The sequence below is a fragment of the Gymnoscopelus braueri genome (assembly GCF_963280865.1).
Source record: "Gymnoscopelus braueri genome assembly, chromosome: 2".
Lineage (NCBI taxonomy): Eukaryota > Metazoa > Chordata > Actinopteri > Myctophiformes > Myctophidae > Gymnoscopelus > Gymnoscopelus braueri.
In genome coordinates this window covers 28,090,893-28,116,805 of record NC_137604.1, presented here as the reverse complement: position 1 = coordinate 28,116,805, position 25,913 = coordinate 28,090,893, and the positions used below count along the sequence as shown (strand labels likewise).

General features: G+C 41.1%; 2 protein-coding genes across 4 annotated transcripts in view; one reads left to right on the top strand and one right to left on the bottom strand.

Annotated features, from left to right (window-relative positions):
* cnnm2b (cyclin and CBS domain divalent metal cation transport mediator 2b) overlaps positions 1-2,548 on the top strand; it is a 47,795-nt gene extending 45,247 nt beyond the window's left edge. For 2 of the 3 annotated variants that reach the window (XM_080414097.1, XM_080414095.1), the window contains 2 exons: positions 565-743; positions 1,865-2,548. In XM_080414097.1, coding sequence (XP_080270223.1) covers positions 565-743; positions 1,865-2,140 — 455 coding nt within the window. In that variant the 3' untranslated portion in view covers positions 2,141-2,548. The remainder of the gene's footprint in view (positions 1-564; positions 744-1,864) is intronic. The other variant, XM_080414096.1, reaches the window with a different exon arrangement.
* A 6,150-nt stretch (positions 2,549-8,698) lies between these two features.
* nt5c2b (5'-nucleotidase, cytosolic IIb) overlaps positions 8,699-25,913 on the bottom strand; it is a 27,931-nt gene continuing 10,716 nt past the window's right edge. The window contains exons 4-18 of the mRNA XM_080451805.1: positions 22,557-22,674; positions 22,008-22,103; positions 21,773-21,864; positions 21,184-21,241; positions 20,377-20,470; positions 19,768-19,821; positions 18,905-18,988; positions 18,628-18,669; positions 18,227-18,334; positions 17,672-17,738; positions 16,695-16,865; positions 16,356-16,407; positions 15,543-15,603; positions 14,034-14,210; positions 8,699-12,981 (exon numbers count right to left, since the gene is read on the bottom strand). Of these exons, the coding sequence (XP_080307931.1) occupies positions 12,745-12,981; positions 14,034-14,210; positions 15,543-15,603; positions 16,356-16,407; positions 16,695-16,865; positions 17,672-17,738; positions 18,227-18,334; positions 18,628-18,669; positions 18,905-18,988; positions 19,768-19,821; positions 20,377-20,470; positions 21,184-21,241; positions 21,773-21,864; positions 22,008-22,103; positions 22,557-22,674 (1,511 nt within the window). The 3' untranslated portion in view covers positions 8,699-12,744. The remainder of the gene's footprint in view (positions 12,982-14,033; positions 14,211-15,542; positions 15,604-16,355; positions 16,408-16,694; positions 16,866-17,671; positions 17,739-18,226; positions 18,335-18,627; positions 18,670-18,904; positions 18,989-19,767; positions 19,822-20,376; positions 20,471-21,183; positions 21,242-21,772; positions 21,865-22,007; positions 22,104-22,556; positions 22,675-25,913) is intronic.

Sequence of the window (25,913 nt, the reverse complement as noted above, 5' to 3'; positions counted from 1 at the left end):
CTACAAAGCAAAATCGCTCTCACTTCTGCCCATAGGGGGCACCACAAACGTGAACAGATGCACCGTCTGTCATACAAACTGTTTCATACAAGCAAGTGACAAGTGACATAGAAACAGCTTCCTCATTATTCTGACAGCTGCACCACACAACTGACCTTGGGAAGGCAACCCGGCCAGGCGGAGATCTGCACTTTTCTAGTTGTCTAGCTTCAGCCATATCATACACAAACATAGACCATTTCCCCCCTAAATGGTTTGATTAAACGGGCGAGTTAAATGAATGTTCCAGTGTGTGTGTGTGTGTGTGTGTGTGTGTGTGTGTGTGTGTGTGTGTGTGTGTGTGTGTGTGTGTGTGTGTGTGTGTGTGTGTGTGTGTGTGTGTGTGTGTGTGTGTGTGTGTGTGTGTGTGTGTGTGTGTGTGTGTGTGTGTGTGTGTGTGTGTGTGTGTGTATCCTTTCCTGTAATGTAGGAACAACAACAGAAAATAGTAATAACTCAGACTTCATGAAGCCCCTCCACGATGTGCTTCATGTGTTTTAAAAGCCTCCTGTATTCTCCTTACAGAGAATAAGTCTCCACCGCGACCGTTTGGACTCAACCACTCAGACTCTTTGAATAGAAGTGATCGGATAGATGCCATCACCCCAACCCTGGCCAGCAGTAACAACCAACTCAATGCCTTTCTGCAGATCTATATGCCTGACTACTCAGTCAGGGCCGGCTCAGACCTACAGTATATAAAGGTATCTCGCTCTCCCTCTCTTTATTAGATATTGTGTGCCAAGATACTTTCAGATCTTGTATTTTTTGTATTTGAAATACATAAAATACAAATCTCAAATTGATATGTATTTAATATCTTAAGTAGTCTTGAGACAGATTTCATATCACCTTGCCTCAACTAGTGAATGAAACCTTGTGGAAATGTCCTTATGCATTAAAGATAGTTTACTTTTATGATAACTACATTACTGCATAACCCATAAATGGTCAGACAAGCCTAATATTTGATTATTTGTGATGCCATGTCAGTATCCTGGTGTCAGTTTCATGGTCCTGGTGTCAGTAACATGGTGTCAGTATCCTGGTGTCAGTATGGTATACACCACCAGCGTAAATGGTAAATGGTGCATTTATATATATTATATATATATATAGTTACACACCGACAGTGGAGGACACCATGCAAAGCAACAACCTGATCATCGGGAGCAGTTAGGAGTTCTGCGTCTTGCTCAAGCACACCCTACCTCCTGAGCACTGCCGCCCAGTGTTGGGGAAGCTACTTTGAAAATGTAGTTAACTAAGCTCAAAGCTACCAATTACTCTACACTGGAAATATCTACACTACAGCAAAGCTACCATTGAGAGAGAACTAGTTGAGCTAAGCTAAAGTTACATAAAAAAAGTACACAAGTATTATCGCCTGTCATATTGAGACTAGTCCGAACCAATCAATTCCTTTTGCTTGTTCTCCCCATCACTGGTCAGAAATCTTTCTTTAAAAAAGCCATTTTGCCCAACCTTACCCAACCTTAACCTCAAAATCCTAATCCCTAAACCTAAAACTAACCCCAACCTTAACCCCTCAATCGAACCCTAAACATAACACCTAAATCCTTAATCGTAACCCCAACGTGAATATTTTCTTAATTGTAAAAAAAAGAACATAGTCTCCAGCCTACGGCGGAGACAATAAAAGACATATACACAGACATTTACTTATGCACCAAGTTACCTTAATTCCTGTGTCTACACATGATACAATCATTTTTACTATTCTACTATTCTACTATTCTACTATTCTACAATACTACTAGTGTTAATATCAACTGTACAGTAACACATGTCTGATGTTCCACAGGTTACACGTCAGCAGTACCAGAACGCACTTACGGCGTCGCGCATGGACAAGACGCCCCAGTCCACGGACAGTGAGTTCACCAAGATTGAGCTCACGCTGACAGAGCTCCATGACGGGGTGGAGACCCCCACCGTGACCACCGTCTGCACGGGGAGTGTCACCTCGGCTGTTGTGACAGCGGTGGCCAACGAGTCGTCCCACCTGCTCAACCAACAGCAGAACTGTGTGGGCCTTAGCAGAAGTAACCACAGTGCCCACAACGAGGGACCCATCTAGCCCCTGCAGAGCCTGGTGGACATTGGGAGGACAGGAGGAGAGGACAGACCCGGTCAAGCCCTCATTCAGTGGGCCTACAGCCAACACCTGCATGCCCGCCTCCCACCCCCCACCCAGAAGCTCCACCCCGTCTTGTTGACAAACATGGAGGGATGGGTGAGGATGGAGATTAGGGAAACTGGAGGGTCCTGCTCGAACCAACAGCCCCCCCCCCAGCCTGTGAGGACCTTTAAGGGAGTGTTGGGGGTCCTGGGTTCATCGCTACCTGAACCCCTTGTTTGTACTGCACTCTCTTACAGAGGGTGCGCTTGGACAACACTTAAGACTGAGCTTCATTGTTTGGGACAATCGATCTACTTCCATAGTGGTGAGTTGGACCTCTGGACAACAGCGTTAATGCGAGTCCCATCCCTTCCCCTGATACTCTCACTGACAGACAGACAGACAGACACACACACACACACACACACACACACACACACACACACACACACACACACACACACACACACACACACACACACACACACACACACACACACACACACACACACACACACACACACGTGTGCGTATGTGCGCACACAGCACCTTTTCCTCAGACCAAAGACTTTGGTCCCTCCTTATAATACACTGGACACACACACACACACACACACACACACACACACACACACACACACACACACACACACACACACACACACACACACACACACACAAATCATGAAAATACATATGAAAATACACATTCAAAAAATAACTCCCCATCAGTGCATTTTTCAGGGAGGCTCAGTTGACTGTTAAACCCAACTCGAAACACTTTAAAATCAGGCACCCATACAAGCAGACAAGCAATGGTTGGTCAAAGACTGTACCAGATACCGCTTTGAAAGAAACCATGAAACCATGAACCAAGAATGTTTTCCTGTATTTATTTATTTTATAAAGAAATGTATGTATATATGTATGTGTTGAGACAGATATGACAAAATGGCCTGCAAACATGCATGAGCATGACTGCAGATGTTTGTGTGGGGTACACGTGTCATATCAAAAAGACATGCAACATATATATACTGTAGAGATGCACATGCATTCATGTATATGAATAGGTGAGGGTCCTTTACAGATGTATATTACAGATCTTGTTATTTTTACTATTATCCTAAATCAGGCTTATGGTACAATATCTTTTTCACCTTTTTAAAAAAGAATCACACTATTGCCTTTAAGATAAATCATATAATTAATTATTTTAACAAAGTGCAATGAACCACAATTTATTTAAAAGATGATTATGAATAATAATAATAAAAAAATCACTGTATTTTAAATTGACAGATATATTTGTATGGATGTACTGTATGTATGTGTATATTTGTTTTTTTTTGTTTTTTGAAAAGCCACAACCGTCCACAAGCAAAATTGTCCTTGTGTTTCCTCTGTCCTTGTGTTTCTCTCTCTATCTCTCTCTCGCCTTCTCTTTCCTCTCATGCTGTATGTACGATCATACACCCTTTGACCTCAAACACAGCTTCAGTTATGCTTTTGATATGGGAGTTTTGGCCCCTAAAAAAATATTTAGACATGTCTGTGATACTGTTCAGGGGATTAGGGAGGGCGGTTGTATTGAAAGTGCTGACTCGGCACAAATGAATGTGGAGTTGTACCTGACTTATCCTTTTATACGCTGGTGTCTTGCACCGAATATTTAACAATCTACAAGCTCACAATTGTGAGCTTGTAGATCGTCTTTTTGTCGGTGCGAGACGCGATGCACAACTAAGATAGATCAGGCTTTATGTTTCTTATTGTTACCAATTTTACAGATAATCAAACTTGATAATTGCACAGTATTAATGACCTCATCTAACATGTTGAGCATCATCAACTTCACAAAAAGCAACCTCGACATTATGTCCACAAATGACACAGAGCTATCGTTTCCCACTGTGTGTATGTGTGTGTGCATGTGCGTGTGTGCTTAGTTTCAGGTTGTGCGTGTGCCATACAGTATGTTGTGTGGAAACGTGTGCACGTGTGTCAGGCTTCCTTCAATCACGTCCAGCTCATGTTGAGCTTACATGTAGACTAAAAGGCTATTTTCTACAGAGCTTGCATAGACTGGTCATTTATTCAGTATAGGCTGACTTATTTAACATCAGATAATGTGACTGAAACAGGACTTAAAGCATTCACTCCGCTTGGTAAACACACATTAAATCTATCATAATTCTGGCTTGAATAATAGTAAATCCTAAGGAAATCTGTAATAACTTCAAAGTATCGCTCTTTGCAGGTGTACTGTATAAAGATAGGCAACTATTAAAGAAGAGACTTACTGTTTTATCTTAAATAGATATGTATGCATGTTAATTTCTTTCACAATGAAATTATTCTTGAAATATGTTTCGACAATAATTTCCACATTGTTATTACCTCAGACAAAAGACAGAAATGGGTTTTAAAATCTATGCTAACGCTTGACAATTACCTGTGGTATTTGTGATTCCTATTTTAGCACAATATTCTGTTTACTTCATACCTGTAGCAGCATAGATCCTAACTTTAGCATTTTACTTCTTGTTTTCTTTTGTTTTTAATTGGAGTTACAAGCTCTGGAACATGTGAGTGCTGTAAGAATTTTTTGAAATATATTCCATAGATGCAGCCTGTTAACATTATGTACATTGAGGGAGTTTTCCTGTCACCATATTTGTAGTAGCAACGTCATACAGTTGGGATTTCTCATTCTTTTTTTATATGTGATTGCATTTAAATGGTAGTGCAATTTAAAAACCACTGGTGGTCACTGTTTACACATGTCAGTGTGTGTGACAGCTGTGTTGACAGCATCCATGGACGAGCAATCGTTCCATTGATGACAGTGACCGTGTTGAATATCCAGAAATATAATATACATAGACTATGTTTGCAGTTATGTTTGCTATTATTTGTTTTTTTTTACTGTACCGTGTTCCTATGCATCAGGTGAACTCTGCTCTGCAGGGACAATCATTCCAGAGATAAGCAATGAATGATGATATTCGATTGTAGTTGTATTTCACTTCATACTCCACTTCTCTTGCTGGATCGTAGTGCCAGGCATAACAACAAGAAACATACATTAACAGATGACAATTCTAAAGTCTCAAAACAAAGAGAGAAATAAAAAAAAGTGGGTTTATAAACTAACTGAAACCCTGACTTGTCCATTGTACAGATCATCACACAGAGTTAATATTGTCACGTGGTAAATGTGAGTGATGGACATCACACAACACACACATGTACACACACTCAATCCTCAGCTCATATCCTCATTACTGACAAATGTCATTCTTTTGCTGTGTGGAAGAAGCTTGTTTAGGCCCGCTTAGATGTGCTTTCCACTCTGTTATTAATATTGCGGTTTCTTGTCCAACCCAAATGCTGCTACTGTAATGCACGCTGGTCATTAATGCCACCACCGTATTCCTACAACCTGAAGACAATATTCCGTTTGCCTCCTCCAACTGGTGGTACAATAAAAAGTGAATGATTAACACAAAGATAACTGGTGATGGAGTAACATGTATTTACTTGTGTCTAGGATACTACTTATCTGAATGTTTCTCGTTGACTTCCTAAAGAAGTTTCACACAACGCTGTGTGAGCTCCACATGAAACTTCTACTGTCGATTAGGTTACATACATACAGTAATGATTGGTGAACTGCACTGCAAATTCCTCAGTGTTTATTTATTTCAGTGTTCTGGACTCCATTTTACACGTTCAAGAATGCAATCACACCAGACCATCGAGACCCAAAAGAGAAATTTGGTAGTTCCCTGGGACCCAAACGTACAAACATACATTATGAACTAGAAAGGTGTGCTCGCAAATTTTGGAAGGCAGTCATAGCCACTTGGAATGGGATCTGAAAAATCAAACTTATAAATCTTGAACACATGACCCCAGAGTTAATGTGTTTTGCACAAAATCTGTAGGAGTAGTAGCAAAATATGTGTTTTGAAGAAAATGCAAGTGGCTGGGGCCTACTGTATATGGAAAGTGAGAATCCAAGGAATCTGGGGAAAACAAGTTTTATTGTACAATATGGTTCAAGAGTTATTGGCCAAAACATTAAGTGGGCTGCCACCATGAGGCCAATGTGAAACATTAGTTTCTTCCTTGGCCGACTACTGTGAGTGTGTGTGCAAAGTTTCACAGCAATCGGGAGCTGTGTTCATGATTTGTAGCATTTTGTGCAAAACGAGTCAGATGACAGGGAAGCACCGACAGGGAAGCACCATAGATGACTGGGAAGCACCATAGAAGACAGGGAAGCACCATAGAAGGCAGGGAAGCACCATAGAAGGCAGGGAAGCACCATAAGAAGCACCATAGATGACTGGGAAGCACCATAGAAGGCAGGGAAGCACCATAAGAAGCACCATAGAAGGCAGGGAAGCACCATAGAAGACAGGGAAGCACCATAGATGACAGGGAAGCACCAGTGGTTCTCAAAGTGGGGTCTGGGGACTCCAGGGGGTCCCCAGAAAAATGTGTTAATACAGCATCACAATCATTTAACCACTTTATCCATGTATACGTTGGCTATTAAAAAATAAGCTCACAGCGCGTCACATGTAAAAGATTGAGAAATCTAAAAAAAAAAAGATATTTTTTTTACACAAATCTTCTCTTCTGGGGGTCCCTGGCACAAAACATTTTCAGATGGTGGTCAAATACATAGCAATTTGTGGGTCCTTTACAAGAAAACGTTTGAGAACCACTGCCATAGAAGCACCATAGAAAGCACCATAGATGACAGGGAAGGACCATAGGAAGCACCATAGATGACAGGGAAGCACATGATTTGAGGCATTTTATTCAAAACAGGCCACTCCTGCAAACTTTGGAAGACAATCTTAGCCAATCAGGATGGAATATGAAAAATCTGACAGATCCGTCTATATCACATGACTATAGAGATACTGTGTACCAATTTGCATGGTGTTTGGACAAAATCTGTGTCCGTCCATCCGTCCGTGTGTGTCCATAAAGGATAGGATAATTCCTTTAACAAGTCTGTGCATTAAACTCCTTGCGGTCTTGTTTCCAATGAGGGCCTGTGAGCAATTAGGGGTTAAGAGTCTTGCTCAGGGAAAATTTTCATTTCATCGACACATTGCTGGCCTGGCCTGGAATCGTACCTGTGGCAACCAGGGCCTCTGGCTCCCTAGGCGGGCTCACTAACCACTCAGCTATGGCCACCCCCTACATCTGTCCTTTAGCAGCTAATCTAGACCACCGTTGGCCCGGTCGCTGCGAAACTGTGCACACACACTCCCTGGATGCCAATTCAGAACTCTGTCCCACATTTTTCACATGGGCCTGTTATAGCACCACCAGGAGGCCAATTTGGACAAAATCCATTTTTTGACATTAATACTCCTACAGATTTTATCCAAACATCATGCAAATTGGTACACAGTATCTCTACAGTCATGTGATCAACACGGATTTGTCCGATTTCCCATATTCCATCCTGATTGGCTAAGGTTGGCTTCCAAAGTTTGCAGGATTGGTCCGTTTTGAACAAAAGGCCTCAAATTATGCATGCAGCTTGCAATTTCCGTGAAATTTCACACGCACATTCCCACTAGGCAGAGGAAGAAATGCCACCAGCGGGTCTAATTTTTCAAAAATAGCAGATTTACAAGCTCATAGCGTGGCACTCGGTGCCGTGCTATGAAATCTCGCCTGCCCTAAATGTAATTCCTGGGAACGCCACTGTTCCATGAGCTGCTGCAGTGCTGCTGTTCAGCCACAGAGAAGAATGCTGCTCTGGTTTTGGGCTCCATGATTGGTCAAGTTCAAGGATCGACTTTCATGGTCTTTTATAGGAATACGTGAAGCCTGTCTTTACCATCCTGGCTCGACACAGCCTGGCTTGACAGGGTCTAGCTCGACAAAGTCGCTCCTTTTCAGCCTGGCTTGGTGTTCATGGAAAGGAATAAAACCAGGCTGTTCGGACCAGACTTTGTCAAACCTGGATTTGACTTAAATCCAGGCTTATTTAATTATCCTTTCGTGTAATAGCCCCCTGCTCACAGACAGACGGACTGACACACACGGACACACACGGACACACACACAGACGGACGGACAGGGGCGAAAACGTCTCTGGACACAGACTTCGGCCTGGCGGAGACAATTACCCACTTAAATCTGTACTTTTCTGTTCTACCCCAGATTTGAACCCAAATGCTGAAATGTTTACCTAATAGAGCCTGCCTGCTTTCTTTATCGAATCTTGGTGTAAAATGGCCAACAATGTTTTGTCATTCCTGTAGCTTCATTTACTGTACCTCAGTTAGTTAGGTCAAAATGCATAGATTTGCAAGCTAATACTGCAGGGCTTCTGTGTGGAACTAAATAAAATGTGATGGCAATTCATCCACCATGACATGGTGTTTGGCCAACATCATTGTACATTACATGAAAAGGTTCCTACTCGTATTCACTGTACAAAAACAAAGAGGTCATTGAAGAAACAACACATTATTATGGAAAATTAAAGTTTTATTGTACATTTTTATGTAATTTCCAGATATACAGTCTGTATAATAAATCTGGAAACAAAACATATGTTCAAAGGAACATAAAGTAATGTGCACAAAACAAAAGATTATTGAATTAAAATAACTGAATGCATGACAGGTTTGGCACCCTCTAATGTGGTTGCTTTTTGGGCATGGCTTGGTCGGCCGGTGTAACTTCAATGGTGTAACTTTCAGGTTTTCATGTTGTCCCTGTAGAGGTTTGATCATTCATGACAATTAATAGATTATCCAGGCTGAATGGAACCAAGAGTCAGAGATATGTAGTCGACCACTGCCAGCCCCCGCGACAAATGATGAAAAGAAAGGGTAGGTATTAGGACAGACTACATCCCATAGCCTGGAGGGACGATTGCTCTGCGATTGACTTCATTGTTAGACCAACGAGCTGACCAATAGTGTAACTTAATCAGTCAGTCAGAGGCATTTGTGTTATAGGGCTGTACCCACTGTTGCAATCTAGCCAAATGTTACTGAATAAAAGGTCATGGATATGGTAAGTGTATTTACAATGCTGTAAAGTTTGTAAACCAAGGTAATAAAAAAAAATCATGGTTAGAAAAAATAAAATAAAACTCCCAACGGTGTTGATTAAAAGTGCCATTTCTTATCTACGGTAATTGACATGCTATTCACATTTCCCTTAAGAGCTTTGCTCTGCAAGCCATTTACTGGATGACATTTTTTTATTTGTTTGTTTGCTTTTTATACAAATCACCCTGCAAATGTCAAAGGCTTTCACTATAAAAAGACCTATTCCACATAGAAGTCTAACCAAAGGCTACCATTAAACCTTGGCATACTGGATTTGCTTGTATTGGTCAGCCTTAGAATGAGCACATGCATATCCACTGTACTAGAAGATAAAAACAATAACTGACACAGTGCTTCCACAGAAAAGCAGTTCAAACCTTTCCTATTAATCATTTCAAATGAGATCAAAAAGCTACTGGCCAATTATTTCTTATGAGCAATGCAGCTGCCTCATGTATGGTAGTAGCATATCCAGTTATTTTATATTCAAAACATAAAATCAATATTGGGAATACAAACATTTCACATAATATAAAAAACTAATGAACTATTGTAATATAATTCTCTCTACTATATTCTACTCATTAAATTTTTACATAGACCCACGGTTAAACTTAAACAAAGACACATTCCTTCTTCTACCCCTCGTCAAGCTAAACCAAAAGAGCCCAAATAGTTCCTTACCATCATTGGCCCAAATCAACAGACCGATCTAAGAACTATTACAAAACAGAACTACTAAATGTAAAGTGATACAATTTTAAACATAGTACACATTTGATATTGCAAAGGAAAAAACTACTTAAAAGTAATCGATTCCATGAAGTCAAGTTGCTGGCAGTTATCTTGTCCTACTAGTGCATACTATTACCACTGAGGAGGTATGACATGGGAATAGGAAGAAGTGGACGTTACCAGGATTACATTGAGTAATATTTGAGTTCCAATATTTTCAGGGTGTTTTGTTGGAACTGGAATAGCCAACGTGAAGTTTAGTGTTTACGGATTCTACGTCTGGACATCTTCATTCCAGTTCTGAAAGTACTAAACATTTTGAATGTTTAAAGCCTAATTCATGCCTGATCTATACTTAATTGCACACCGGTGTCACGCACTGAAAATAGCCGATCTACAACTCACAACTCGTCGGCAAAACCCTAACCATAATGGGTCATTTTTGGCAAACGACGCAGTCGCACGATGACATCGAAATTAGGCTTAACTCTATAACCTAACTCCAACAGATAACTCTATTGGTACGGAACCTGGTACTCTTCTCACAGTGTGTAGAAATCTAACACCTCTGGAATACTGTACACATTACTCCACAAAGTATCACTGCTCTAGCTTAATACCTGTCCTGTTCACCTCTGCTAACAACCAGTGCCTTTTTCTAGGCGTGACCCCACCTATTTGGACAGAGGAGCAGAGAAAACAGCCTAACCTTGCCTCTACATCAAGGTCTAAGCAAGAGTCAGTTCAATGATGTTCACATCCTAGTAGCCTTGTCCAAAGCCAAAGGATTGACATTAGCTGACAGAGCCAAGGCCTAAGTTTTATACAGTACAACCTACCAACCTATAACATAAAGAACCACACCACAAGCACATTCTGCTTTCCAAATCAAGGCCACTTGTTCTTATGACACGCTCTTGTTAAAAAAAAGAGAGAGAGAGAGAGAGAGAGCGAGTGAGAGAGAGAGAAAAAGACACCCTCAGCTAGAACACTTCTCACATCATGAATCTTTGCCATGGCATTGATCATGTACAACCAAAAAATAAATCATGTTTCAACCGTCCTGAATAACCGAGCTTAGTCAGCAAAAGAAGCCCTGCATGTTATGTGCACATGCTGTAGAAAGAGCTCCATTACAAGTTTTCATACCTTATTTATCGTACATTGCATTACATAGTGCAAACGTGAAGAGAAGGCCTAAGGCCGAAGCCATTCTCTGGATAGCTAAATACAGTAGCATACTGTACTTCGAGGTTTCCATAATGACCATGAACAGGCCATATTACCAGTTCCTTTCAAAATGTCAGTTGAACCACGCACTCATCATCACAATTTGTGTTCCTCTAACCAAACTTTATACAAAATGCTTTATTGATCTGTCTCAACGCGGGCATAAACATCCACAATCAGACTTGTGCTTTGGATCACCCAAATCTACACACACATCCTGTGTTTGAGCTAGAACAAGAGATTCTTATGCTTACAATCATTCTGGATGCTACAAGTCTACTTTGGCAAACTGACTGACTGACTGACTGACACACACACACACACACACACGCACACACACACACACGTATTCTTCTACAATGACGAAAAACAAACAAAATAAAACACAATAGGATGGAAATTGGACCATTGTTTGCATAATGCGAAAACCAGCGTTCAAATAGCTCAATATAATATGCATGTACTTTCAGCGCCATGGCAAGAAGGCTGAAGTCAAGTGTGTTTCTCATTTCAAAAGGGTTTACAGCAACAAGAAGTCATAAAGTACATACTGTTCTTGACAAGGCAAGTCTGCTGTGGAACTACAGTACAAATTCAATCTACAGTATACTGGGGCTGCACCTACCGATTATGTGCTTAGCGATTATTCTATCAATAACTTTTTTGATTAATTGAATAATCGAGAAGCATGTTATTTTGGATATGTTTTTCATTTTATTTTTGTATACCAACGAATCAATGTGAAAAACGGATTCTTTATAATCGACTAAATCGATTAAGCCCACTTTATCGTGGGAATAAACCCCCAAAATAGCCGATCTACAAGCCCACAACACATAGCAGCGTGTGTGAGCTTGTAGATAGGCTATTTTCACTAATTTGGACACTTTCCGCCTATCATTTTGTTTCCCCAAAAATCGGTTATTTTTATTAAAATGCATTATTTTTCGATGCTCAAACGTTGATTAGTCTGATTAACCGTTGCACCCCTATAGTATACTGTCTACACTGTTGGCCTACAATGTAACTAAAACTTGTTACAGTACATCCCTAAGAGCTTTTAAAAGAGTCAGTTCAAGAAAGATTGTTTCTTATATTTTTTTCAGAGGTCTGCTAAAATAATATTTCATCGCAAAGATTTAATAAAATAAAATAAAACATCTACCCAAAAATAAAACTAGGAAAGCAGGGGCAACTGTGTGATTTTAGAGGACCAAGCATGCACATTGTCACACACTGACAGATGAACTTTAAGCCCAACTCTTGGTCCTTTATACTTCGGAAATTATCAGAACAATATTGTTTCTTTTTTCTACATAAATCTCCATATAAAAAAAGAGATCCAAAACCACCCAAATTTCCTATCACTTGTTCATTACGGAAATATGCCTCACAGGGCCAATCAATTTTGTCTCGCTCTTGAGCGACATCAACCTCCATTAGGAAAACTTGCAAAGGCAGGAATCAGATATGGCTCACTTCTCGTCTTCCTACTTATTCCTCCTCCTCCTCTTCTTCTTCATCATCATCCTCATCGTGGCAGTGAGTGATCTCTTGGGGGGTCAGGGGGAATAGATTGGGGGGCTTGATTTCACTGATGGAGCGGGTCAATTGGCTGCGCTTGCACTCTAGTTCGTTGCAGTCACTGCAGTGGGTGCGGTTGCGCGTGGCCATGGGTGACTCTATGTCTATGTCTACATGGGCGTGCTCCACCGTTGACTCATGAGGCATCTGGGAAGAGGGAGAGGAGGGAGGGAGGGAGGGCAAAATAAATGAGGATGACAAAAGAGAATGGGATCGTGACCATAATATCTTTAGAGTCTTTTGTTCGTGTTGTCCTGCTTGTATTCCACAAACTTATTTCAGACTCATATTTTCTGGTTTGGAAATTATATTGAATTTAAAAAAATACATATGGCCATGTACCATTTTCAGAAAGTAGGATGTTCAATACAATTTATTGTGTGTCTAATGACCTTATTCTAGTTGTTCAGTAAAAGCAAAGTAAAATCTATCGCGTCAATTTCACTCTGAGGGCCCTAATTTACTGGCGTGACATGTGCAACGAACGGGCGAATTGACATGGTGAGTTTTTCCTGGTATGTTTGGTATTTTGGGCACTCGCTGTGCTCTAATGTGGGAAGAGAGGAGTAGTAGGGGGGGGGGGGCGGGGGGGGGGCATTTGGAAATCAGCGATAGATAGACATAGATGTCTATCTAAAGTCCAAAATAAATCACAGAAACGTTTTATACATGTTATGCTCACACCACTGAAGGATTTACCTGCCAAAATAACGACACAGACGAGAGACAAGAGCCGGTGAGATCGTGAGGATGAGGGAAAAAATAGGAACAAGAGATCACAAGATAGGCAAGCTATCAGCTTGCCAGTGTTGGGTCGTTCGCGAATGATTCGGAAAAGGACATTTACTGTGTGCTGGCTGTTCTCTCAGTTTCATACTATACGAGAATTCTCACACGCCATTGATTGCTGTTATTGTTTACGTCCCGCCAAGTGCTATGGCTGCATGCTATAGTAATAAAGGTTTATATAATAATACGAATCTGTGATAAATTCACAAAACCCCTGTGTGTGTCTGTGTGTGTACACCCCACCCTCCATGCTGTTGATTGCACTTCGTGGCGGCACTTCGACGATTTCCCCAAAGTTTTCGCAGAGTAACAGTTTTTACTGTGTAGAAGTTCAGAGGTATTGGAACCAGTAATAAGATATGATGACGTGGTGTCCATGATTTGTGATTCAACATGAGAATCATACGTACCAGTACATGTGCAGCTCTGAAGAGGTAGCTGAAGGGATAGTAGAGCAAATTGATGAAGGAAGCAGCATACAGGTCGGCATAGCGCATCACCTGGGAAGCAAACAAGGTCTGTCTGGAGCCGCTGCGGAAAAGGCTTCCCATCATACCGTAGCACATGTCCATGTCATGGGTCACTTTCTGAAGGAGACGGAAGAGGTAGAGAGGATGTGGTAAGCTTCAGGACAAGCTGAATCTCCGCTGAACGCCTTATCTCTGAGATGCTCTAACCACTTCCTGCCTTTATTTCAGTACCCGATTCTGCTACAAAGATAAGTCTTTGTGTGTATTAAGTCATTTGTTGTTGGCTGTTCATAGTACTGATCGGTTTGTCTTCTTTGTTAAATGTTTCTAGTTTGTAAGTGACTCTTTGTGAGAGTGTTTTTTTTTACAATGATAATTCCTATGATGTCAAGGCCATGTTGGCCCAGGTCTCCCTTGTAAAATGAATTTGTATCGCAATGGGACTTCCTGGAAAAATGTATTAAGTAAAGTTGGGGTGGCTTATTGTCGGTATCAGCCAACCAACAAGGGTGTCTATCTCCTTTACAACCCCTGGGAGATGGATTGCTGAGGTGGAGTACCACACCTACCATCAGCTCCCAGTACTTACCGCCGTGCTACTCATACGCTGAGTTGGCGGTGCCCGGGATCGAAACCCAGAACCTTGTGGTCCAAAGGCGAGTGCTCTACCAACTGAGATACCCGAACACAGGGGAAAAAGTACATAAATAAATGTAATAATTAATGGAATTAATGAAAATGTGTCTAAAAATATTCAATCAATGTGAGGCATAGTTTAAAAAGTATGCCATAGCTAAATTTGATCTTCCAGCCATTTAGCTAATAATCTACTATGGTGAGTAAGGACGTACTTTCGATATGATAGTTTCTAGCTGTTATGAGCCCCCACCACCTGTAATGACTCTCTAAACAGTGGGCATTCAATACAGTATTATCTGAGTGAGTTGGGGGGGTGTCTTAAACCCTGTCACTGTATTTTCTGATCTTTGTCAATAAAAGAACAAAAGAACATATCAGACAACAATCAGGGAGAGGTCATCAATTGCATGGAACATAAAAAGGAGTTGTATCACCATGACGGCTGTAACAGCATCAATAATCACAAAAGGAACATCCGCACTCACAAAACACGCTTTAAAGCTTTAATGCGTCGCAGCAGCAGTCACAAAACAAACGCGTTTTGACTCGTATGGCCTTCATTAATGCTGACGAAAGTCAGAAGGCCTTTGTCAGCCTTTCAGAAAGTTTTAGAAAGGCTTTCAGACCCTTGTTTTGCTTTTAAGCCTTAAAACCTTGAAACTTATTTGTGAGGTGCGGATGCTCATTTTGTGATTTATATATTGTTTAGAATCTGCAACCGGTATTAATCTAAGTCCTTTGAGCTGAGTGTGCCAATACTTTGGACTACAGAACAACATCAAAACATGGCAGTGGGGCATTTTGTTGTACCTTGACTCTTCTCTGGATAGCGCTGATGTCTGGTCTCTCATTGCTACTGCTGTCCAGATGCCTAGAGGAGGATTAGCAGAGGGGATCAGGGACAAAGACGAAGCAAGAAACGAAGAGTGTCAATGACATCAGCGTACTAAACAAAAAGGCAGGGAGCTGTAATAGGTTATAAATAGACCTTAGTGAAACCAGTTATCAAGTTGCCTGCACTTTAGACTTTACCCTGCTGGCAAAAAAAGGTTATTCTCTCTCACACACATATGCGTGCGCACGCACGCACACGCTAGGGCTTTCACGACTAGAGATTTTTACAGGTCGACTAATTTGACCCAGTGGTAGTCGACTAAAAATATGTATATATATATATTTATTTATTTACTTATTTTTTAGGGGGGGCATTGTTTTAATGCCATCCTACTACTATATTACTATTATTATTATCTTATTATCCTCCTGCCCTTATTTTTATGGCGTTTTAAGGGAAGCGCTTCTGGCACAGCAGCACAGCACCACAGCAGCGTCTCCAAGGATCCCCATTGCCCAATATTTTATTGGGCATACTTTTGACCCCCTTTTGATAAAAAATTAAGTCAGGAGGATAATAATAATAGTAAGATGGGCCATTACTATGGCATTAAAAAAAAAATAGTCGACTAGTTGACTAGTCGACTAGTTGGTGAAAGCCCTAGCACACGCACACGCACATACTGGACTGATAGTGCAGAGAGAAAAAAGGGTTCAATGATTGGCATAGGATAGGAGAGGATCATTGGGTCAGAGGTGGGAAACAGTTAAAAGATTGGTCCTACTCACTTGTAAAGCTCAGCCAGGAAAATTTCCAGCCCCTGCAGTTCCTCGAATAAAGCTGTGAACGATATGGAAGGCACAGTGAATCTCTCTCCCCGCACATCATCACAAAGGTTTCCATTTTACATTCAAGTTTAATCTTTAATCACATCTTGCATTGGCATGTGTGCACCTGTATATTTGCATGCAAACATGTTTGTGTGTATGTGGCTGAGTAAATATGCATGCGAGTGAATATGAGTTCTGACATTGCATTTAACAACATTTAATAATTTGATTTGCTTGTTGTACGCAGTTTATCTGGAAAGTCAATGTCTGTGTGTATGTAGGTGCATCCAGACTCACAGCTCTTGTCGGTCCAAACATGCAACTCCTGGGCCAGCTCGGGTATGACCAGAAAGGTCCTCCAGCCCTGGCGCTTCTTGGACTTGAGGATGTCTCCGAAGATGTGGTCTCCGATGTAGACTATGTCCTTACCCTTGGCCCCCAGTAGATCACATACAATGTCTGAAGAGCCTGGCAATAGGGGAGATTAACCCATTAAAGACTGGGAAAGCATCTGTGTCATTTTAGATTTCTTTGTCTATTCAAAAATAGCAGAAATACAAGCTCATAGCACCCGCACTATGAACTTGTATATCTGCTTTTTTTTTTTTAAGAAGTCGTGAATCGCATATAAATACATTTTTAACTAAAGTCTTTGCTTCTGGGGGTCCCTGGAACAAAATTATTTGAGATGGGTGGGTCCGTGGACAAATACATATCATTTTGGGTGGTCCTTGAGAACCACTGATATTATAGCAACATAAGTAAAAAAAATATATATATATATTTAAAGCCCAAAGTAGAAAATAATGGTTATAGTTAAAAATCTAAAATGACACAGTATGCGTTCCCGGATTGAATGGGTTAAGAACATTACTGGACACAATGCATTTAACCACTTTCAACCTGGTGTCCAATTTTGGGCATGTTGTTATAGGAAAAAAAATAAATAAGCAACACATTTCAAAATAATATTTTCCCCCATCATTTTGGGAAATAGCTAAAGTAGCCGATCTACAAGCTCATCTACAAGCTTTTAATTAGAATGCTCCCGATTGGAACCCCCCACACCCACTAATAGTGTTGAAGTGTCCTCGACCCTGAGCTGTGCCTTGCATGGTTTCCTCTGTCATTAGTGTGTGAATGGGTGAATCTAATGCACATTGTAAAGCGCTTTGGATAATGATACTATGAAAATGCACCATTTACCCTTTTACATTAAACTCAACAGTTGTGTGGTCAGTTACATACAAACAATCAATGTGTTTTAGTCTTACCACCAGAATAGACAATGCCATGTGCCAGTGGCCCTGTGTAGGTCCCTATCTTCAGTCGCCCTGATACCTGAAATGGACAGGAAATGCATGATATAGTTAAAGGGAGAGACCGTGGCAAAATACAAAGCAAAAACAAAATCAAGTTTCATGGTCACACGTGAAGCTCATCTCATTTAAAGAAAATGTTTTAGCCAAGCGCTATGCCAAAAATCATGTCTTTAAATGGATTGATTAGTTTATGTATTAGATTACATTTCAAATGTTTCTTTTGTATTTCTGTCATGATATGTTTCTGTTCTGCTCTCGTTCTATTCACCCTATTTAACTCCTGTAAACGAATCAGTAAAGTATCGAGTTCAAAGTAACCATCGCTCATGCATAGGAGCACAGTGTGCTTTTTTGGGGGGGCATGGTGTTCTGGGCAGCTGCGTGTGTTTAGTGCGTATACGTGTGTGTGTGTGTGTGTGTGTGTGTGTGTGTGTGTGTGTGTGTGTGTGTGTGTGTGTGTGTGTGTGTGTGTGTGTGTGTGTCTGATGGTGTGTGGTTCCTGCTCACCGTGTCCACCTGTCTGAGCACTGTGCCCTCCCCGAAGAACAGAGGCTTCCTGGCATCCACGAGGATCAAGTCAAAGTAGGACTTCCACGGCCGGTGGGCAGTGCCATGCTGCAGTGGGCATAATCACTCATTAAACAATAAGGCAAAAATAAGCTTATAATGTCTTATGCCTAATTTACGACAGTGTCCCGCGGCGAACATAGCCGATCTACAAGTTCACAACGCGCCGCAAGCTTGTAGTTCAGCCATGTTCGGCATGCAATATGAACACAACAATATGAATCTATAAATTGGGCTTCGAACTGTCGAACTGTGAAAATATGCAAAACATGCATGCATGCAACATGATCCATTATTTACCAAACAAGAGCAGAAAAAGAGTCACTTAAAGTTATTCTCACCTTTGGGCCGTGGGGAAAGTCAAACAGGTAGGTCATGATTTTCTATGAAGAAAAACAAACACAAGCAAAATTTCAACTGAAAAGCCTCTGGATGTGGAATGGGGAGTAACAGCAATAAATCCTGCCAAATACGTCACTGGATGTGCAGCTGTTTTCTAGAACATTATTCAAGCGATCCACTGACATGTTTATCACCCCCCCCCATCAAAAGTTTCAAACCACATATATATATTCTTTTTCAGCAGTCTTGTCTGACAGCAACAGAATACATACTCACATCAGTGTATTGGTAGTCACTGTTGGTAGCCAGGAAGATCTTGGCAACTTCATTCATTCGACTGAGGAGAAGAGGCAGCTTTCCCTGATTGAGGGCGAGAAAGACAGAGAGAGAGAGTTAAACACAGAGCAGAAAGAATGAAATAAAAAGAGAAAAAAGAGAAAAAGAGAACGACAACCACAAACAAAAGTGTATGTGAATCTGCAATGTCCAATGATTATTGCGAACGCGGAAGGAGGCGCGGCGAAGCCAAGTGGAGCTTACTATGTAACTCTGCTTGGGTTGTGTCTCTGTCTGTCTGTATCTCTGTGTGCACTGCCTGTGTGCAGCTCCTCTGAGATAAGTAAATGTCCAATTTAGACGTACCATACATCAAATGAAAGGTCTTTGAAAACTGAACACACCTGTCAAGGTTGCGTTTAAGCCCGCCCCTTCCCCCGGAAGCCACGCCCCGGAGAAGGCTCCTAAAAACTCCCCATTGAAACCCCATGTTAAATGAAAAGTGCCCGAATCGCTCCGAAACTTTTTCTACCCCCCCTAAGTGGGGGTCTACGAACAAATACTTCGGGCTCGGATTTTGGCTCCGCCCCCCGGAAGTGGGTGAAACAGGCACTTCAAACACTTTGTTGAATTGTTCAAAAACATTAAAAGTTTTTTTTTTGGGAATTTGTATTTTTCTAAGATGCTCCTTTTAACGCAGATTTTTTTTGGATTATTATTTTTTTTTTTTATTGGTTACTTTTTTTTAAAATATTTTATTTCATTATTTTTTGGCGTTCGCTTACCGCGTTCGCGCGTCTTACTTGTTAGCAATGTATCCACAGCTCAGAGTACAAGCAATTGTACCACATCTTAGTACTTACATCTCTCACAACATACTTCTCCAGGTTCTCTACTGTCTTCACCTTGAGAGTACCCTGCAACACAAAATGTCAAATACGGCCATAATGTAACTACTTTCAACCTGGTGTCCTTATTTTGGGCATGTCATGGTAGGTCCAAAATTCTCAAAATTGGTCAAATAATTAAAGAAAATCTACAAGCTCACAATGAGTCACATTTTAGATCAGCCATTTTTGCTGTGCTTAATCATCGTACAATAAAGTATAATTGAGGCTTAATTGGTAAAAAAAATAAAAATAGGAAACATTAACCACTTGAATCTCTCTCCCCATTTCCTGTCAGCCTACTTTCCCTGTCCCTCTCTAAATAAAGGCATTAAAAGCCCCCAAAAAAATATTTAAAAAAAAAACACAATGTAAGAAGTACAGTTGTAACTCAAGTCCAGTTCTCTAAGACTACAGGGGTTTAAGTGGTTAAGGGTCCTGTTTTGGAGAAGACGCTCAGATAAATTGCCAATTTCAGAGGCACACTGGCGGGTTTACTCGCATGTGTTTTTGGTATTTTGGTGTTGAAGTGAATCCAGAATCACACAAAATGGCACAATGCTTCAGTACGTCACAATACGTCACCTTGAAGTGCACCCAGTCTACAGCATCACGGACATCCTGGAACATGCTCTTGAAGGACATGAAAAGGTCACCGTCCTTGAAGCCCGTCTCACAGCTGGGGGAGATGACGAGGGAACACACGCACACACACACACACACACACACGCACACACACACGTGTGCACACAGACACACGCACGCGCACACACAGCCATAGGAGGGGACTCAGCTTTACAAAACACTAGCCATTTTCAAAACACATGTTTTTTTGTTTGCTTTTAAATGGGATAGTCTTCCCTTGTTGGAGGGGTCCCCAGCCAAACAGGAAAGCATTCTCCCCCTAAAAGACCAACAGCCAAGTTTCAGAGGACAAAGGAACATGCAGCCATTCCAATCCAGATTACATACAAACAGGCTATATCTCAAAACTAATCTGAAGATTAGAAAGTCACAAAGCATATAATAAATGCTAAATTCTTAGTGATTAGTCATTTATTGTGTATCTGTATTGCTAATACAGTCAGGGGGGGGGATACATGCATTTCTATGATTAGGATGAGAAATGAATTACTTATCTTTATAGCAATTGAACAGTACAAGGGTTCACAGATTGAAGTCGTGTACTAATCAGGAATACAATATCCATTGAAATCCATTACATTTTTAGGATAATCATCTAAGCTTAGTAATTATGACAGCTGGGCCCTCATGCTGTAGGGCTGTCTCATCACCTTATTTGGGTTGGCACTGTTTTGTCATTGTGTCACCGTGCCATGTCCATAAATCTGTTTAGCGCAAGTAAAAGTAGTATGGCTAGCATTTGCTTACCTTGCATATCTGTCACAGTTGGAGAAGAAATCCACTAGGCAGGCAAAGAGGTAGGTTTCTAAGGAAAGATCATTAAATAAAAAAAGGTTATTATTAATGCAGGTTCAGGGCGCTCGGGTGGTGAAGTGGTAAAGTACCTGCCCACCATCGCGGAGTCTAGGGGTTCAAATCCACCGCGGTGCATCCGGCTTTCTCGTGCGTCTATACGAACACACTTACTTGTTCGGGGGGGGGGGGGGAAGTCGGGCGGGGAGGGTGATATTTGTCACTGCACATACATACTCCTACGGGCTGGGGCGGCACCTGTCAGCAGGGAGTGTTGGGCGGGAGGAGTGGGACGTAGGTGCTACGTCCTCCCGGCGGGGGCTCCTTACTGGCAGGTGAACCAGTAGGGTACAACAGCAGTGACAACACACAGAAATGTGGGTGGGGAGGAATTAATTGGCATAACGACTAAATTGGGGAGAAAAAGGGTTAACTAATGGCAAAAAAAAAGATGCTGTATAAGCATATACTGGGAGAGGCACCTACTTGTTTGAACCTGTCTTGAATGTAACCATGCAGTTTCTGATCAGGTTTATTGACTTACCTGGCAGGTTGAAAAGAGTGTTGAGAATATAGAAGCGTTCAGTGTCATCTCGCTGGATGAACTTATTTGGGTATAGCTCCCTTGTTTCAGGACTGAAAAAGGTCGAAAAATCATTAAAATCAGAGAAACGTCTACTGAAGGCTTTGTGTAGGCTTTGTGTAATGGCTGATCAAAAGAAGGTATTACCTATGGTCTATTTGTAAAACAATTTTGTATTTACTGTTGGTTAACTCACCCTCGTAGGAAGTTGAAACCATGGACACAGACTAGGATGTTGCCATAGGCATCAACCTTCAACAGGTTCCCATACATGGTATCAAACACAAGGCCTCTGAATGTTAGAAAAGGGGGGGGGGGGAAACAGAATTTGTATACCACTTCTTACATTATAACGAAAGGTTTGTAACTTTGTAAAGTAAGGTAAGTCTAATGAACCCTAATGCCCCTATTCTGGGCTTCATCACAACAACCCTACAGATAATTCCCACCAAGCTAGTTCTGTACGAACCGTTCCCTTTCCCCGTATATGTAGGTCAACTCCACAGTGTCTGACCCAAATATCTTAGCCATGTTGCTTGAGTGCAGAAAGGCTTTTATGTCTCTATGTGTTGCTAACTAAGAGAGTGTGTGGGAGAATTCCTCCTTCTTTCTTACTGGTCTGTGAAGTCATGCTTCTGAGATAAGCCCCACATAAGCGCCCCACATAAAGTAAACACAGTAACATACCCTGACAATCAGATATCATCATCAGCTTTAGGGTGTGTGTATCTGTGATTGTTCTGACCTGGTGGGGAATGAGGGGTCATAGACGAAGCTGAGCAGCTCCTGGGGGTAACCGATGGAGACAAGGCGTTCCACTGTCAGTTCAAAGCCAAGCGACTCATATTCTGGTGACTTGTACACTGAAACGCACAGGCAAACACACATACAACAGGGTTAAACTAGATAGTATTGTAACAAAGTAGAAAACTCTCAGTCATCTTCACCTATGATACTGTATCAATAGAAGATGTTGAAGGATTGTGAAAAGTATGGTTAAAATCTTACTCAGTAATTATAATAGTCTTGGTACTAGTGTTTCTGTGCAGCCACTATCATATCATGATATGCATTTTAAAATGATAAAATGTTATCTTATGAAGCAATAGGGTCAGCCATTATATTATTTACTGTATATTGTCTTTGAGATAGCTGATCTAACACTGCATACCTTATTTGCCATTTGATGAATAACAGTTATAGAAATACTGTGCAAAAACGCATTCTTGTGTCATATATTGTCCCATGGCAAACTGTGGGTTTTGTTATGTTTGACCTACAGTTCAGACAGTCTGCCTTATCCTGACAAACAGTTGCACAACCTGTACATGTGACTTTTGTAAGGGTGCCTTCACCCCTTGAAAATCTGTAATGGAGGTTACAATATTATGACAACACCTTGCTCACGGACATACTGTATCACACTCACACTCACACACACACACACACACACACACACACACACACGCACACGCACACACACACACACACACACACATGTTGATACACACATCTCCCTGGTATCAACAAGGGCCTGAATGTCCTGTGAGCTAATCCACAGAGAAACAGGATCCGGCGTGAAAAAGTAGCTTGCTGAAACTTTCAGCAGCAACTCTAATGAGCCCCGAAGTGACCAATGACATTTCAGGAAACAAAGAGCCATCATCACCACTCTCAAAATAAACCAGATATTTCACCCAAACACTGAGCCAACAGTAAACCAGTGGCAGGTGCATAAAATAAAAATACAGATGATGCAAAGTTCAGAGAGACTGGCAGAGGATTAAAATGCTATCTGACCCTGGAAAGAGTATCGTCGCTGTCAAGACAGAAAATGTGTAGGTCAAAAACTGTTACTTTTTAAGAAATGGAAAAAGAACCTGTGTAACAATTGCAATGTAATTATTATTTAGTCACAAGCTCTTGTTGATACTTCTAATTGGTCAATTATTTATAAAACCCACAGACAGACCTAAACACGTTCAACCTGGCATGGCATCCCAATCTTGGGCATGTCATTATAGATCAAGAATTGTTTTAAATACGGACAATAGCAGATCTACATGCTCACAGAGCTTGAAGATCTGCTATTTCCGCTATTTTTGTAGTATAAAATAGGGCATTTATTTATGAAAGAAAATAGGAAATATGAATACAGATATACACAAGGTTTCTGCCCGACAGCGACAATATGCCAGATGTTATTAATATAGAATGCATGATGATGATGGTGTTGTTGCCTGCTTTCTAGTTTCATGGTGGGTGAAGGCAGGCCCTTGTTATGTTCGTACATGATGCTTGGAGGAAGGACAGTTGGAGGGATAACAGCACTGTAGGACAAATAGGGAAGCATCCATTTCTGTGTCTATTTCCAATGCAGTGGTGCAGTGTATAGTTGTACTGTAGGTTATATGATATCCTAGAACATGTTGAATGCGCACTTTATGTACCCAAAGATACATTCCCGTGCAAGTTATACCAAGGAAGGAAGGCTATAGGATCTTGTCGTGAGCAAATGTATTCTATACTAGTCACATCGGTTGTACTTTTTGCAGTTCAACACCCCCCACCCTCCCGTAGTCTCCCAGCAAGTTAACAGAGAGTTTGGGCTCAGTGCCCAGAACCAGCATGCAAGACCAGATTCCTCCATGCAAATATCCCATTCCCTCCACCTCCCTTAGCCCTCTCTAAGCTCTGAGCCACTATAAAGACATCTATTTTGAGAGCTATTCCCCCTCTGTCACCTTCGCTATCATCACTCTCTCCATCTTTCTTCCGCTCACAGGGATGCCCTCCTGACTCTGTCCCTGGAAGAGCTTTGGCCATGTCTACTCTACAGTAGCTCCGTACAACTTGCTCACCAAACATAGTATACACAACAATAAAAGCTACCTAGGATATATACTGTAGCCTGTAACAAAAAGTGTGACTGGATATCACACAGGCTCAGGCAGTTGGTTCATTACACAATAACTACAGCGGTGTATCGGCTCTGTCACAAAGATTGACCAAAGATTTATTAGCTCCAGTTTACACTCACCGCAAACATAACATGTAGCTTTTTCAGGGCATAACCAATTACGAGGTTCAGTGTTAAAACATCACGGACATTGGGCGTTCTCAGCTAGGTTATTGTAGTTTACTGAAACCGAAAATGGGAAAATGAGAAAATGTGAAAGATGTATGTGTTTTTAGTTTATATAGTTTATATATAGTTTACAGTTTAGCCAAAATATTGGCATTAAAACTAAATAGAGAATTAGGTTTTGTTTTTCTTTTAGTCGGTCAAGGTTTTTTTGTTAGTTGGTAGTTGGTGTTGTTGGCGTTTGATTTTTTGCAATGGCCATTTGCGTGGCTAAATGAAGATGAATTGCAAACAGCATTCAACTTCCACGGTTACAGAGATCAGTTCATACATGTTTTTGCGGTTTGTTGGTAATAGAAATAAAATCCGATGTTTTCTCTCTTCTTTCTTCTTTTTTTTTTACTGAAATCACCCTGGTCCCCAGCAAGACACTTGAAAAATAAGCTTGGCAAAAAATCATTGTTGAAACGGATGCATTTAATTTAAGACATTCTAGTCCTAAATGATCATTTCAGATTTGACTCCTAGAGCATCTGTGTATTATTTTTCCATAGGAAAACCATCTTTAATGAAAGTAGAAAAATGTGATTACAAAGTGTTAGAGCTGGGGGAGAAAGTCTATGCCTGAGAAATTTAATCTTTTCAGTGTTTTTTGTGTGTAAACTGGGAGGCTGGTCACGGTTGCTTGGCAATGTCCTTGGCTCTCTACATTTTATTGGGGCCCTTGCTCCCCTTCTGTACACACATTCTCGTATTTCTCGCACTGACACTTCACTGACAGCATGTGCATCCCCACAAGCATACGTCTCCTAGATGCTGAGGGAGCTCGCACCCCAAACTGCAGCTATCAGTTACCTCGTATCCCTGAAAGGTCTTTTGCTAGATAATTATACTCTCACAAGTCTAGTGCTTAGAGTGTCTGTATGGGGTGGATGGATGTTACAGCACAGATCAGTTTTAGTTCTAAATTATGTAAGGTATAATCCACAAACAGTGACACAAGGTAAACAACGTGTC